Source organism: Mercenaria mercenaria, chromosome 15 (assembly GCF_021730395.1).
Source record: "Mercenaria mercenaria strain notata chromosome 15, MADL_Memer_1, whole genome shotgun sequence".
In the NCBI taxonomy this organism is placed as follows: Eukaryota; Metazoa; Mollusca; class Bivalvia; order Venerida; family Veneridae; genus Mercenaria; species Mercenaria mercenaria.
In genome coordinates this window covers 11,699,800-11,717,104 of record NC_069375.1, presented here as the reverse complement: position 1 = coordinate 11,717,104, position 17,305 = coordinate 11,699,800, and the positions used below count along the sequence as shown (strand labels likewise).

The 17,305-nt window shown below is 35.5% G+C and overlaps 1 protein-coding gene across 1 annotated transcript; it reads right to left on the bottom strand.

Moving 5' to 3' along the window:
- Nucleotides 1-1,696: 1,696 nt before the first annotated feature.
- Nucleotides 1,697-11,361, bottom strand: LOC123550826 (versican core protein-like). Its single transcript, XM_053524058.1, has 6 exons — nucleotides 11,273-11,361; nucleotides 10,766-10,910; nucleotides 6,147-6,257; nucleotides 5,114-5,224; nucleotides 4,386-4,474; nucleotides 1,697-1,930 (listed from the first exon to the last, which is right to left on the bottom strand). The coding sequence occupies exons 1-6, from the start codon at nucleotides 11,294-11,296 to the stop codon at nucleotides 1,697-1,699; spliced, it is 714 nt and encodes a 237-aa protein (XP_053380033.1). The 5' UTR covers nucleotides 11,297-11,361.
- Between the last annotated feature and the right edge of the window lie 5,944 nt (nucleotides 11,362-17,305).

The following is a 17,305-nucleotide window of genomic DNA, read 5'->3' as shown; positions in this document are numbered from 1 at the left end:
ATAATTAAGGGAGTTTACCTCGTGTAACCTTTTATACAAACGCTTTCAATTTTCAATGTAAAAAACGGTAAAAACAACTACCTCTCATGTGTTAACATAGCATATAGCCTGTCAGTAATTAAATTTCAAAGCTTTCCTAATAAATGTAGCATCAATTTTGTGATACCTAAAAATATTCACTTTTTTGTTGTCATACCATTTGGAGGCCAGTGGCTTCAGGTATCCCTTTTTGAAACATTTAAATACTAAATGAGAGCTCAAGCAAAGTTTATTTAAAACAAGAAATATCTGTAAAACTGATGGATGCTCCGCAAAATGTGCATATAAAGAGAACAAAAGTGGAACTTACTGATTGGCGCACATACAGTTTACTGATATTAAATAATCACAGGGCAATATCCAATTGAAAACTCATTCAAACAATTAATGAAGAATATACATGCACCTTCTCATAAAAGAACTAACTTTTGCTGAATTCTATGCTGTGATTAAGACATACTCCAACTATGATAGCACTATAGTTTACTAATGTCAAATAATTAATGGGCAATAAATCAATGAACAAGAACTGTCGGTAAAACAGGGCACTCCACTATTTGGCGATTTGACAGAAAAATGAATAGATGTCTCAATAGGAGACCTCTACTTTAAAAGGAAAATACACCAAGGGGCATAAGTCTGTCAAACACATAAACTAGAGTTATGATGATGTTAAAAATATATTTTGATATTCAAGTCATGGTCTTATATGGTACCAAAGTTATGTCCAGAAAACGAAATCTGTCAAAAAATTAAAGTATGTAAGGGGCATAATTTGGTCAAAATCAGAGTTATGGTAATTGTTACTACACATGCAGATGATGATGATAAAGATACATTTTAAGTTTCAAGTCTTTATCTTATACTGCATTAAGTTATATCCAGAAAGCGAAGATTGCAAAAAAGCTGTAAGTACAAAAGGGGCATAATTCTGTCAAAAATAAAATTAGAATTATGGGGTTTGTAACCACACATGCAGATAATGATTATAAAGAAATATTTTTTTTCGAATTTCAAGTCATTATCTTTTAAAGTACCAAAGATTTGTCTATAAATGAATCTTTCAAAAAAAATTAACATAAAAAAAAAAGTATAACAACTTTGTGACCTTTACCTTGGGTATAATGGGCCCAGCACCTGTACATACTTTGTTTGTATGCTGAACAATGTTTTTGTGAACTTAAAGTAAGATATAAGCAATAATAACAAAGCTATGACAAAAAAACAAAGGTTGCCGAAAAACTTTAACTTTAAAAATTACCTAAGTATAACACCTTGGTGACATTGACCTTGGGTAAAATGGGCTCAGCCCTACACATAATTTGTCTGAATACTTGACATTGATGTTTGTGTGAAGTTACAGTAAGATATTAGCAATAGTAACAAAGATATGACACAAAAACAAAAGTTGCCGAAAAATTTTAACCAAGAAAGGTCACAGCAAAGCTAACGCTGGGGCGAGTAGAATAGCCCCTCCTATTATAAGTAATCCGACAGGATGTGCATCTCTTCTTGGTAGCAAAGATTCCTAGAAGTATGGCTAAATTTCCACAACAAGTGGTTTCTGAGAAATACGCTGGACAAGAATTTTACAATAGGACACTACTGTGTGAAAAATTATCCCACCTGAAAACAAGGAAAATATACTTATCTCCTCTTAATAATTACACTTCATATTAAGTTTTGCTAAATTCCAACCTGTGCTTGTTGAGGGATATTCTGGAAAAAAAATGCTGGGCAGACATATGGACGAAGCGGCAACTATATGCTTCCCCTGCAGGGAGCAAAATAATAAAATTAAAATGTGTCCCTTACCATACTTAGTCAAACTTAAGTATTCGTCATCAGTCTCCATCGCTACAAGATATCCACCTAAGCCTATGCAAGCCTCCTGTGCAAAAATAAATGTTCCACATCATATTATAAATTTTATTACATGGGAAAATTTGAAGAAAAAAAAACGACATAATACAACTGAATTTCATCTTTTTGAAAATTACTCGTTCAAAATTAATGATTAAAATCCAATTTTCTATATTTAATTACAATGACCTTGACTCAAGCTATCTCTTATGAAATAATAACTAAAAATATGTCACAGACACCGATGCTCCAGCAACATAAGAAAGGTCTGGCCAAGTTTCATTCAGATATGCTCATGAATCTGACCTCTAAGTGTTAACAAGTTTTTCCTTTCAACTGACCTGGTGATCTAGATTTAAAACCCATCTGAGCCGGATTTGAACTTGCTAAAGATCATCAAAATTAACACTCCAACCAAATTTCATGAAGATATAGTCATAAATGTGGCCTCTAGAGTGTTAACGAGCTTTACCTTTGATTTGACCAGGTGACCTAGTTTCTGACTCCACTTGTTCTAGATTTGAACTTGACCTAAAGTTGTCAAGACTAACATTCTGACTAAGCTTTACATTTGATCTGACCTGCTGACCTAGGTTTTTATGCCACCTAGCCTAGTTTTAAACTTGACCTAAAGATCATCAAGATTAATATTCGGACCAAGTTTCATTAGGTATGTTCATAAATGTGGCCTCTAGAGTGTTTACGAGCTTTACCTTAAATTTGATCTGGTGACCTAGTTTCTGACTCCACTTGACCCATATTTGAACTTGACCTAAAGATCATCAAGACAAACATTCTGACCAAGTTTTACATTTGATTTGACCGGCTGACCTAGTTTTTGACATCACCTGATCCATATTAAAATTTGACATAAAGATCATCAAGATTAATATTCGGTCCAAGTTTCATTAGTATAAGTTCAATGTTGCATCTAGAGTGTTAACAAGCTTTACCTTAAATTGGACCTGATGACCTACTTTCTAACGCCACCTGACCTAGAATTAAATTTTGACTACAAATCATCAAGATTAACATTCTGATCAAGTTTCATGAAGATACAGCCACGAATGTAACCTCTAGATTGTTAACAAGCTTTTCCTTTGATTTGACCTGGTGACCTAGATTTTGACCCCACCTGACCAAGATTCAGACTTGACCTAAAAATTGTCAAGACAAACATTCTAATTTTCATGAAGATACAGTCATAAATGGCCTCTAGAGTGTTAACAAGCTTTTCCTTGATTTTACCTGTTGACCTTGTTTTTGACCCTAGATGACCCAATATTGAACTTGTCCAAGATTTTACTGAGAGTAACATTCTGACCAAGTATCATTAAGATCGAGCCAAAATTGTGACCTCTAGAGTGTTACAGTAAAATTGTTGAGGACGACAGACGACGGACACAGGGCCACCACAAAAGCTCACTTTTGAGCACTCCATGCTCAGGTGAGCTAAAAACTATGGACCACAGGTTAGGGCCTTTTTTCAGCCCAGGGTAATAAATTGAACACTCTTGGCAGAGGACCATAAGGCAATGCTTTTTACAATACATCAAATGCCTAGGTCTTGTGGTTTCAGACAAAAAGATTTTTTAAGTTGTTTTTTCTGATCAAGTCTACATAAATATATTTTGACCCAGGCCTGGGCGGGCAATATTTAACCCTATGGGGATAAACTGAACAATGTAAAGGACCAACAGATGATGCTACATGCCAAACATTATTGACCAAGGCCCTGTGGTTTTTGGACAAGAATATTTTCAAAATTTTACCATTATGTCTATATTTACCATGTTACATACAAATTATCAAAGCCCTAAGCCCTGTGGTTTTGGACAAAAAGATTTTCAAGTTTGTCCTATATAAGTCTATTTAAACCATATGACCCCCAGGACAGGGCCATATTTAACCCTAGGTGAATAATTTGACCTAACTTGGTAGAGGACCATTAGATGATGCCACAAACCAAAAATCAAAGCCCCGGCAACTGTGGTTTTGGACAAGAAGATTTTTACAGTGTTTCCTTTTGGTTGCCACGGTAAACAGAGTTCTGCATGGATTTCAAATTTTTGGGCAACTTTGACAGGAGGGCACCCTTAGGATCACTTCTTTGAAGTTTAGTGTAAAAAGTGGTTTTGAAGAAGATTTTTGAAATTTACAATATAGCCATATAGGAAACAGTCCAACAGTCGACTGATTAGTCAATTAACAGACCAGAAAGTATCATACATTCTGCAGACCATTGGTTTGTCAACCAGGTTATATATCTGGACAAATAAAAGGACCACTGGATTGCCAACTAGGTTAGATATGTAGACTATTTAAAGAACTTTTGCAATTGTGGTGAAACAACTTTTGAGCTAATATGAGACTAGGTAATATTCATTTAGTGCATTATTCCATAGGAAGTTGTATTTAAAATTGTTATGGAATTCGTCAAATGATAACAATATATATATATATATATTTAAATGTTAACCTACACGAGCATCGTACCAAGTTGCATCTGTTTGGCTAAAGTAATAACAACTGTCCAATATGAAGACCAATCCCGGCTGACATGGTTCTGAATCTGTAAATAAGGAAAGAAAACAAAACAATTATAAATATGCTTTGAGATTTACTAATTACAGGAATAATATCCCTTGCTGCTAGTCAAAACGATTCGAGTCTTATTTTAAAAGAAAATTATGCACTTAATCTATTTGTTTTTAAGTGTTCAACCCTCTGAAATTTTATTCACTAAATCTTCAAAGTAATACATTTTGGAAAGGTCACACAAATTGAGGCCATATATCTTCCATTTGGTAATAAGTAAGAGCTATTACCTATTCTTCAAACTGAGGTCAATTATTTTCCCTTGGTGGATGCAAAACTGAGTCCTATTATCTATCATTCAGTGGCTGCAAAACTGAGGTCCATTATCGATCCTTCAGTGGTTGCTAAACTAAGGAATGAATGTGAATTTAATATTTGGAACTAAAAAGGACAGATAATTTTGTCAAATCAAAAGTCAGAGTTATGGGACCTGGTATGTGAACTTGTCTTATGATCCTACAAATATACTGTATGACTGTGTGTACTGGTTTTTTAGAAGGGACAGGATGGGATTGGACACCCTGATTCCTTTAGCACCTATACAATCATTACAATAAAATCAAGTACCCACACCCAAGTCAGTAAACTAAATGTTACATAAAAGTACAAATACCTTCACAACTTGGGCCTTTAAAGCCATCAGCACAGATACATGTGTAATTGTCTGCCCCATCAATACAAGTGCCGTTATTCTGGCACGGGTCTGTGCTACAACTGTCGAATTCTACAATAGAGAAATATAATAATGACTGACTCTCTCTGCAATTATTATTATAGGATTTAGGGAGGTCAATAAATTAGTCAGTATTTCTATATCTTTTTTATTTCATCTAAGACACATTTTCAGTAAATTATTTAAGTGTAGAAAGAAACAAAAATCATGTTAGAAATGAAGTTGTAAGAAAATTTGTTCGTTCTTGTAAAGATATAATTAGACAAAATCGTTACAATCAAATCAAGCACCCAATTACCGAGTCAGTAAACTAAATGTTATATAAAAGTACAAATACTTTCACAACTTGGGCCTTTAAAGCTAACTGTACAGATACATGTGTAATTGTCTGCCCCATCAATACAAGTGCCGTTATTCTGGCACGGGTCTGTGTAGACTGGCTCCCGTCCCCATATATGTTTGTTCTTATTTACATATATATGTTTATTCATTAAGAGGGAAGTAACTCCAGCAGGCTGTTTCTACATTGACTTTTTTTATTGCCCCTGGCTCCGAACATGTATGGTTCAGCCATCAGATAAAATGTGCTATTTTAGAGGCTAAAGATTTTCTTATTTTGCTTGCAGTATTTATATATAAAAAAACCCATGCAGCCAGGGAGCCAGGCTAGAGTCTGTGCTACAACTGTCGAATTCTACATTAGAGAAATATAATAATGACGGATTCAGTCTGGAGTATGATTTAGGGATGTTAATAAATTAGTCAGTACTTCTATATTTTTTCTATTTCATTGTAGAAATACTAACAGTAAATTATTTAAGTGTGGTAAGAAACTAAATACCATGTTAGGTGTAAACTTATAGCGGATCTTTTCATTTTTGTAAAAACTATAAGACACAATCATTATAATAAAATCACTGTCAAATACCCATACCCAGTCAGTAAATTAAATGTTACATAAAAGTACAAATACCTTCACAATTTTGGCCTTTAAAGCCATCAGTACAGATACATCTATAATTGTCTGTCCCATCAAAACAAGTGCCCATATTCATGCACGGGTCTGTACTACACCTGTCAAAACCTAAATGATAAAAAACAACTGTCAGACTGTTACAAAATACACCCATCGGAAGAAAACTGTTTGACTTAGTTTTTTTTTTATATCAAAAAGGGTCGTAATTCAGATAAAGCAAAAGAGTTACGGTTCTTTCCCTTCTTACTAATCTAGTAATAACAAGGGCTGTCACTATTACTGATAAATTCCCCCAGTGCATGCCCAAGAATGCTGCAGTAGTCTGTGCAAAATATGACACAATTGTTTAGGTCTGAAGATCAGATGAAAACTGTTCAACTTGGCCAGCGGAAAAGGCTAAATTTGCAGTTTTTTTGAGTAATTCAAGGGCCAAAATTCAAGACTGCCATAAGCAATATGGCTGGTTATCAACCATGGCATAGATATTATGCCTACAAACATTGTCAGCAAGTTTGGTGAAGACTGAATGAAAAGTGTCCGACTTAGAGAATGGATTACGATAAATTCGTAGTTTTTCAAGTAATTCAAGAGCTATAATCCAAGTGTTCCTAAGACGATTGGCTGGTTATCAAATCTGGCCAAGATATTATGCCCACAAACGTTGTCAGTAAGTTTGGTGAAGATCAGATGAAAACATTTAGATTTAAAGAGCAGACATGCTTTGGATGCCGATCACCAGCCCACCACCACAGGTGCTCACATAATATGCCCCACTCTTTAAAAGACAGGTGTATAAAAAGTACCGTTTCATAACTATGTGCATGAAGGCAGAAAAAACAAGAGCTGTCTCCATAGGATGAAACATGCCCCCGATGGCACTTTGAATGAATAGTTATGGCCGATGTTTGAGTTTAGGACCTTTGACCTACGGACCTGGGTCTTGCACGCGACACGTCGTCTTACTGTGCCACACATTCATGCGTAGTTATTTTAAAATCCATGCATGAATGACAAAGATATGGACCGGACATGCCCATCATTGCACTATCATGAAATATGACCTTTAACGTCTAAGTGTGACCTTGACTTTTGAGCTACGTACCTGGGTCTTGCGCGCGACACGTCGTCTTACAGTGGTACACATTCATGCCCAATAATTTTAAAATCCATGCATGAATGACAAAGATATGGACCGGACACGCCCATCAATGCACTATCATGAAATATGACCTTTAACGTCTAAGTGTGACCTTGACCTTTGAGCTACAGACCTGGATCTTGTGCGCGACACGTCGTCTTACTGTGCCACACATTTATGCGTAGTTACTTGAAAATCCATCCATGGATGACAAAGATATGGACCGGACACGCCCATCAATGCACTTTCATGAAAAATGACCTTTAACGTCTAAGTGTGACCTTGACCTTTGAGCTATGGACCTGGGTCTTGCGCGTGACACGTTGTCTTACTGTGGTACACATTCATGCCAAGTTATTTGAAAATCCATCCATGGATGACAAAGATATGGACCGGACACGAAAACTGCGGACAGACAGACGGTTCAAAAACTATATGCCTCCCTTCGGGGGCATAAAAACAAGAAGCTGTGTTTTCAAACTGCAATATCATGCCAAGGGGTGTATGACCTAAGATTTTTTGTGATGTTTTAAGTTTCAAACCTGAAAATCATATAAAAGTCATCTATAGATAGGCCAGTTTTAGGACTTACCCAAGGTATGCCGAGTGTGAGTATGAACTAAATAGGGTCATTATTATGGGAAATATTGTTGATGCAAATGGACAGAAAGACAAGACTAAAAGGACAGTTCAATAGCAATGCATCTGGAGGCAGAAAAAAACTACCATTTTCAGAATATTTGACAAAAATTCACTTCACTATAGATCTATAAGAAACCTTTTGACTGTATCCTTTTTCAGAATATAAGCACACAGTAACAACACACATGCGCTGTGCTAAATTTCTATAATGAAGTTGTCAATTTTCCAATTTGGACATAACATTGACTGCTAAATATGGTGTTTTGCAAAAAGATACTGGCTGAATAGCAAACAGTGGCAGATAATGATCAAACTTCACGGATGTGCAAGCTGATCATGATCTCAACTGGTCGCAAAGGCAGAACCAATCCTCAGTCCAGCAAGATAAGGGTTATTTCACTTCCTATTCTTGAACATGAGGGCCAAAATGGCCCTATATCGCTCACCTGTTATCATTGCACTTAAGGGCAAGAAGGTCAAAAAATCATGATCAAGATCAATCAAAAGAATTATGAGAAAATATAGTTGAAATTGTCTTAAAGTTACTTCAAATAAAATTATTTTCAAATCAGGCCAGTAGTTTCATGCCTGAAGGATTACATCAGAGGAGGTTAGGAGCAAAATTTTGACTGATGAAGCCCAAAGGACAGGAACAACAAAGGGAAGAAATTATAAATAAATCTAAGTCCTCAGAAAATAATCTAAGTCCAAAGGACAGGACCAACAAAGGGAAGAATTTAACCAAAATTAAAAAGAATTCTTACAAGGTACAGATGTGTCAAAATACACCTAATATTGGAGGTACCATCCATGTTGTACCACAGAAAAGTGGTCTCGGTTTTTCCCTACGGCCAATAATAAAAAAGTTTCTTAAATAAGCTATTTATAGTAACATAAAAGGGAAGTAATTAAAAAAAATTATTGTGAGTGAACAAAAGGATCTGCCAAATAAAAACAAGAGCATTGCAATCGACGAAATGCAGAGCAATTATACACACAAAACAAAGTCATATGACCTTTGACCCCTAAGTGTGACCTTGACCTTGAAGTGAGCCATCCGAAACATGCGCTCTGCACATTGTTTCAATAAGTGAACATTTGTGTCAGGTTTCTTTGAAATCCTTCAAGGGGTTCAAAAGTTACAGAGCAGAAGGGAAATTGCTAACCAACAGACATACAGACAGACGGACACCGAGGCGATAACATATGTCCCTTTGGGCGAATAAAAAGGAGTCGAGATCTTATGGTGATACAAGTTGTGTGCAAGTTTGGTTAAAATCAAATCATAAATGAAGCTGCTATTGTGCAGACAAGGTCAAAACAGCTAATTCTGGCCCTTTCAGGGGCCATAACTCTGGAACCCATAATGGAATCTGGTTAAGAAAGGAACCAAGACCTTATGGTGACACAAGTTTTTGTGCAAGTTTGATTAAATTCAAATCATAAATGAAGCTGCTATTGTGCAGACAAGGTCAAAATAGCTAATTCTTGTCCTATCAGGAGCCATAACTCTGGAACCTATAAAGGAATCTGGCCAGTTGAAGAAAGAAACCAAGATCTTGTGGTGATACAAGTTGTGTGCAAGTTTGGTTAAAATCAAATCATAAATGAAGCTGCTATTGTGCAGACAAGGTCAAAAAAGCTAATTTTGGCCCTTTCAGGGGCCATAACTCTGGAACCCGTACTGGAATCTGGCCAGTTCAAGAAAGGAACCAAGATCTTATGGTGATACAAGTTGTGTGGAAGTTTGGTTAAAATAAAATCATAACTGAAACCACTATCATGCAGACAAGAAATTGTTGACGCACAAAAATAGTAAATTCTGGCCCTTTAAGGGGCAATAACTCTAGAGCCCATGATGGGATCTGGCCAGTTTTTGAAAGGAACTGAGATATCATGCCAATACAAGTTTTGTACAAGTTTGATCAAAATTGCTTGCAAAATGTGGTCTCTATCTTGTTCACGAGAAATTGTGGACAGATGACGGACGGACGACGGATTAAACCTCAAGCTTTAAACCTTAATTCAATGCCCTTCTCAGGAATACAAACCTTGATAACAATCTTAACTATTTCACATTCAGAATATAACCACTTGCTAACCTAAACCCTCACACTGCTAATCATTTGAATTCTATTCAATAGTCTTGTTTAAGAATGTAGACAGCCTCTGCGACATACACTTCTGATCTCATTATGCTAAACTATCCTGAAATTCACTGATTCTTTCTAATACAGTCAACACACTTCATATTTCTAGCATTATTTTTAAACTTTTAGTGTTTTTTTCGGGTGTTTAACACTGTTTTTCAACATTATTTCAGTCATGCGACGGCGGGCAGTTAACCTAATGCACCTGTCAATATTTTGCCCGTCCGGAGGGGTGGGGGCGGACCAAGGGGAATTTGACATTTCAAAAATTTTGTTGTCTTAATCCCCACCCTTGAGACAACCTTTTTTGTCTAAATCCCACCCTAGAGCCTGGTTGGTACATCAAATGTTTGTCAAATTCCCGCCTGTCGGGAATGGTCTTCTGTCTAAAGTCCCGTGTATGCCCGCCGCTCCCCCGGGCGGGCAAAATATTGACAGGTGCATAACCAGTGTTCCTGGATTTTGTACCAGTAAAAACCTGTTCTCTCCAGGTAACTGCCAACTTCCCCACATGAATCAGAGGTGCAAGACTAATGATTTCGAACACAATGTCATTTATCAAATAGTCACAGAGAACAATTACACCATGCCCGAAGACTGAACTCACAACTCCGCCATCTGTAGACCAACGCTTTACCTACTGAGCTAAGCGGACGGGCTTTATACTTTTAGAAATATCAGCTTACCACTGCTATCTTCTGATGAACTTTCTGATGAACCTTCTGATCGCTTCATGTCAGTGGATGAACGTTGTGACTTAGGCACAAGAGGCTTGGCATCTGCAACGTCAGGACCTTTGAAAGTTGATATTGTATATGCTAAGCATAAAACCTGAAATATATATAAAAATATAAAAAGTAAATGGAACAAGCAACTTCAGTGAATTGGTATCCACCCCCACTCCCCACCCTCAATGGGATAAATTGCATTAGTAGCTGTATGCTTCCATGATACATACTTTTCTTCATGCATGGTATTCAAATATTTGTTAATAGACTCTTTATTCAGGCTAGTTCAGACTTCCTAATGACTAAATGCTATATGAATGTAAATCAGTGTAAGTATTAAGAAAAGTGTTGTAACATTATCAATAAACTCTAAAAGACTTAAATTTTGATAAATCAATGACCAATTAATAATTTTTATTGATAACCTTCATTCATTTATCAAATTATACGTAAAACACATCTTACAGCGAAAGATATTGTCAGTTTCATGTCCGAATATTAAGTGAACAACCAATCTGACTGTAAGATATCTGTAAAATGACTTGTGTACTGCTGAAAACAGAAAGCAATATAACATTATAGCATTTTTCCGCTTAAATGTATATTGAAGCATAAACATGAGCTGAACAGGTACCTTTCTGTATTGATGTGTTTGTGAGATTGAAAGGGAAAGGCAATATTGTTATTGCATATTATTTCATGCGCTAGGATTTCTGAAATTATTAAAAGAAGTGAGAGAATTTTCAACATTGGCTTAAAAATTAGAAATTTATGAACAGTTTAATATTTTATCAAAAAGGTAGCTGTTTTGTTTCCATGGCATCATTAAAGCTGCTTTCCATGAAATCGCAAGCAATTTCATCAGTTGTCTATTATTTTTCTTTATGGTTTCAGACTATGCTGACAGCAATTATTTTATTTTAATTCCATTTCATTACTTTGTAATCGTTCATTTTTCTCGGAGTACCGAAACCTATTTTTAGAACGTAAAATTGAAATTATTTTTTTCTATAACGAAATTTCATTAGACTTTGGAAAGCAGCTTAAGATAATGTGGCAGATTTATTGCATTTCTAGATATATATTTGAACTGGATTCATTTATTTTTGTAAAATTATTTCTCTACTTTATAGGCGTAAAAAAAATTGTCTGTTTCTGGTATCCCGACCTACCCTAAATTTTTGGCCCCACCCTAAATGTTTTTATGGCCTTGGAGAATAATTTTTTCAACTTTTTGACAAAAAGTTGCAAAACTGCACTTTTCATGCTTTAAACATAGTGATGTTAGAAATCAACTTACTGATGGTCTAAAGGCATACCCCCACCCCCCATTTGTATTCATTTTTTGACACAAAAATAATTTCCGAAAAGTCTCCCTTAATAAAAAAAAAAAAAAAAAAAAAAAAAAATGTTCCCACCTACCTACCCTAATGTTTTTGAACATGTTACCGGAAACAAAGAATTTTTTTAGGCCTAATAAAAGAAATTAATATATGATATATATCTGAAATATCTTTTTATTATTTGTTGTCTGACTGCTTGATTTTGAAACAAAATATTTCGTTGGTGGTTTTGCAATTTTAGTTCTGTGCTCAGAATATACTACAGGCATATAACAAGCAAAGTTGATGAACTGGTAATCCCAGCTGAATGGGTTTGTGGTGAGAAGTGGCACCCCAAGCTGACAAATTTATGAAATGCACATATATTGATGCCTCAGACCAGGTTTGATGAAGATCCACTGAGAAGTCCATGACAAGTAGTCACTAAAACTTATGTTACTGTTAGCCCTAGCAACCCCTTACAGAGGCTAACTGCATGCTCCCATTTGTATGGTGGCATATTTCTGCATACGATTATCATGAAAATTTTATAAACTTTCGTGAAAAAACAATATTTTCGCGAAAAAATCAGTAAACTTTAGTGAAAATAGGAGAAAGTTTAGTGAAAATATTATTTGGTTATTTGGACTATAAGTCAAAATAGTGTCCAGTACTGCATAAAGATAAATCAATAGTCCCCTCTATGGAATGAAGAGTGCTGTTTCCACCTCAGTAAAATTAAATAGCAATGAAAGAAATGAATAAAAGAATTAACACAAAAGGGTTGTTTCATCCTTTATCATGCTGGACACAATTTATTCTGTCTTTGCAACCAGTGCAGATCATGATCAGCCTGTACATCTGTGTACTCTGATCAAGATCTGCACTGTTCGCCATTCAGTCAGTATCTTTTTGGTAAGCACCACTTTTAACTGAAAGACTGAGAAATTCATTACAGACATTTAGCATGGTTAAGGGTTAAATAAACAAGATCTACAATAACAAAGAGTAAGAACAATCCCAATTTGGCTTTCAGTACATCAATCGTTAGTTCGATGTAATGTATGGCATGATTATGAAAAACAGCTGCATTTTATTACAAAAATGGGCATGCTTTTAGATTCAGTGGTGCAAATTTTAATTGTTTGATAAGACAGACTGACTTGTTATGACAACAATCTTATTTTGACATGGTTCTGATTGCATTACTGTCACAGGCTTACTTGTATTCAAAGTTTTGAAAAGACATTATGCAAACAAGTATTTAACTAGCAGAAGATTACTGATTTTAGTCAAAAGTGTTTGGAGCGCCGATTATTCAGAAGTCAAGAGCGTACAGCATTATACTGCTGTATACTGAATAGCGTTATAACGGGGTTAAAGTAGCATTATACTGCTGTATACTGAATAGCGTTATAACGGGGTTAAAGTAGCATTATACTGCTGTATACTGAATAGCGTTATAACGGGGTTAAAGTAGCATTATACTGCTGTATACTGAATAGCGTTATAACGGGGTTAAAGTGTATATCAAATAAGATTACATTTTATAAATTAACGATTTTTTTATATCTCATTATTCAACAAAACTTTGGACAGAATGTGCCCTCAGTGGCATTTAAATACTTGCACATTAGTTAACGAAATCACCTGTATCACTATACTTCCAGAATACGCGTTTTAAATCTTCTTTGTACATCTTGCAAAATTCTCACTGCATTTATAATTTATTCTATTCATTATTAATTAAATATATGAGCCGTGCCATGAGAAAACAAACATAGTGGGTTTGCGACCAGCATGGATCCAGACCAGCCTGCCCATCCACACAGTCTGGTCAGGATCCATGCTGTTTGCTTTTAACCACATTGGAATTGGAGGAACTGTTAGCGAACAGCATGGATCCTGGATCCATGCTGGTCGCTTACCCACTATGTTGGTTTTCTCATGGCATGGCTCATATTTTCATTTTACATTACAGCCTGTTCCAGATCTTTGGTGGAATGAGCATTATTTTCTTTTTATTGGAAACTTTTAATCTTTGTCTTAGTTTAAACAGTATTTATTTTCAATCAAGTAAACGTAACATTTTTCTTATGAATGACTGTATTAAATTTCAGACTGTTAAGAAGCATCTGTAAATTTTATTCAATTTAGGATTATAATTTTGATACATTGTAATAGAATGAATATATTCCTTTATGTGAACTATTTGATTTATTCCATCATATGTGTTGTTAATTTTACCTTTTAAGGTAGTTCTGCATGTTTGGATAGAAATTTTTTCAACAATGTAGAATAGATTAAATTCTGATTTTTCAAAACTTCAGAATATGCCTAGAAAATTCAGCAAATAAAAAAGGTAGGGTTGTATGCTTGAATTTTTGCTGGACTGATTTGAAAAATTTGGACCTCATGCAATATTTCATAATGGGAGTCTATGGAAAAATCATAACTTTCATAACATTTTCAGAATAGAATTTTTTCAACAATGTAGATTTTGATGAAACTTCACACGGTTGTTAATCAACATATGGACTATAATTTGGTGAAATAAAATGTATAGGTCGGTATGCTTACTTTTGAGGTATTTGACCATGATTAAAGTGAACCAGACATTTCACGCTAATTTTAAGACATATTATTTTGGAACTTTTAACGCGCCATATCTTTTAATATCATATTTTGACTTTAGAAATATAGCAACAGTGCCATCGTAACCAATCCACTCACAGGCTTCGATTAATTCATAAATTGATTTTCATTTCCATACGCTGAATCCAGGCTTTATTCTACGTTTTCTGGATAAATAACGTTACGCCATCACTGCCGGTTTTTCAAACGTGCAGAACTAACTTAATTATAAAACACTGGTTCTAAAGAAATGTTTTACTTTAAATTCCCTTGACTTTCTTATCTAGCTTTTGTAAAAATTTTAATAGGTTACACTTACTACATAATACAAAAGCAACTAAATTGCAAGCTTCAATATTATAGTTTTGCCTATTACTCACATTATTTAATGCATTTGAAATAAATTTTCATATATCAGAAAAACTACATCAAGATAGTAAACATATCACAATAAAAATAAATCAACCCCTTAAATGGAAACTTGTGACCGGATTTGTAATATTTTCTTAAAACGTAAAACAAGAAGAGCAAAAAAAAAAAAAAAATAAAATAAATAAATAAACAACAACAACAACTTAAATAAATCACTAATAAAAACACTCTTACCTTTCAGAAGTTCCTAAAGTCCAATATAGTTTCAATACGTCAATAACAAACTTTTAAATTTTAACAATATTCTGTCCTTACATATTTTCAGAATAAAGACATTAACTGAAAAGTTAATCTCAATTGCAAATGAAAGTCTTACCTCTCAAATCCACGTCAAGACAAAATTTACCTTCTAAATGTGGTGAATTTATACCGAGAAAATAGTAATTTATGCACAAATGAGGATGACACATGTTAGATTTCTTGTTTCTTCAATCAATAAAATTTGCTGGGGTAGGCAAAATAGTGAAATTTTAAAGTTTTAACATTCATCTTTTGTGTTTGTGTGTGTTGGATTATGATGGGGGGGCGGGGAGGGGGGCGCAGGGTATACTAAACCATTTAAGAAATATGGTATCAGTAACTGTAAAAAAGTTTTAAACAAGAAGCTGCGTTCAATAAATGCTTGATGCCCCTGGTGGCATCCTTCACAGGTTACATCTGCATAAGTATATCGTGTCATTCTAGAAAGGGGTATTGATGCTAGACAAAAGGGTCCCATTTGGTTAACCAAGAGACCCATATAAAGCAACCTAAGTCAAAAAATGAGGTCAAGGTCAAACTGAGGTCAGGTGATGTGTGAAGATGAGGAATGGTCACAGGTTAATTCTGCATTAGTATCAAGTCATTCTAGTAAGGGGTATTGATGCTAGAAGAAACGGTCTCATTTGGTTAACCAAGAGATGGCCAATATAAAGCAACCTAAGTCCAAAATGAGGTCAAGGTCAAGGTCAGACTGAGGTAAGGTGATGTGTGAAGATGAAGAATGGTCACTGGTTACATCCGCATTAGTATCAAGTCATTCTAGTAAGGGGTATTGATGCTGGACGAAACAGTCCCATTTGGTTACCCAAGAGATGGCCCATATAAAGCAACCTAAGTCCAAAATGCGGTCAAGGTCAAACTGAGGTCAGGTGATGTGTGAAGATGAGGAATGGTCACATGTTACATAAGCATTAGTATCAAGTCATTCTAGTAAGGGGTATTGATGCCAGACGAAATGGTCCCATTTGGTTAACCTCGTACGGACGGACGAACGAACGGACAGGACAATCACTATATGCCTCCCGTATCAGTACATGCTGGGGGCATAAAAATCAAAACTTGATGTGTGCCCCCACTTCCTGACACTGCATTGTCATATGTTACTTGTTGATAATGCAAGACTATGTAAACCTTCACGCCCGGCCGCTTAGCTCAGTAGGGAGAGTGTTGGTCTATGGATCGCGGGGTCGTGAGTTCGATCCCCGGGCGGGGCATATGTTCTCCGTGACGATTTGATAAAAGACATTGTGTCTGAAATCATTCGTCCTCCACCTCTGATAATTCATGTGGGGAAGTTGGCAGTTACTTGCGGAGAAAAGGTTTGTACTGGTACAGAATCCAGGAATACTGGTTAGGTTAACTGCCCGCCATTGCATGACTGAAATACTGTTGAAAAACGGCGTTAAACCCAAAACAAACAAACAAAATGTAAACCTTCATATTACCTTGGGGCGGGGGTACGTTTTATCAGTGTGGTTGGGTGGGGGTATGAATACCACAAAACACCACCAAAAATACAAGATAAAAGAAAATGAAAGAGTGAAAACAATCTTTCTTTATGAAGGAGTGGGGAATTCGAAGTAGGTGAGGTTAAATCCCAAAAAGGAACCCAGGTGCAAACCTTCACATCCTGAACAAGTTCCTATAAAGTAACGTTTCTTGACTCCTGAGGTCAAACACTTTTTGAGAAATATGCAACGAATTCTAAGGCCAATAATACTATGCATATTTTGTACCAAGCCAAGAACCACAATGCCAGTCTGGCAGAGTGAACTCCAAAACAGAACACCAGGTGCACAACTCACATGCTATATATGTAACAATTCCCTAATGTTTCATGATTCTACAT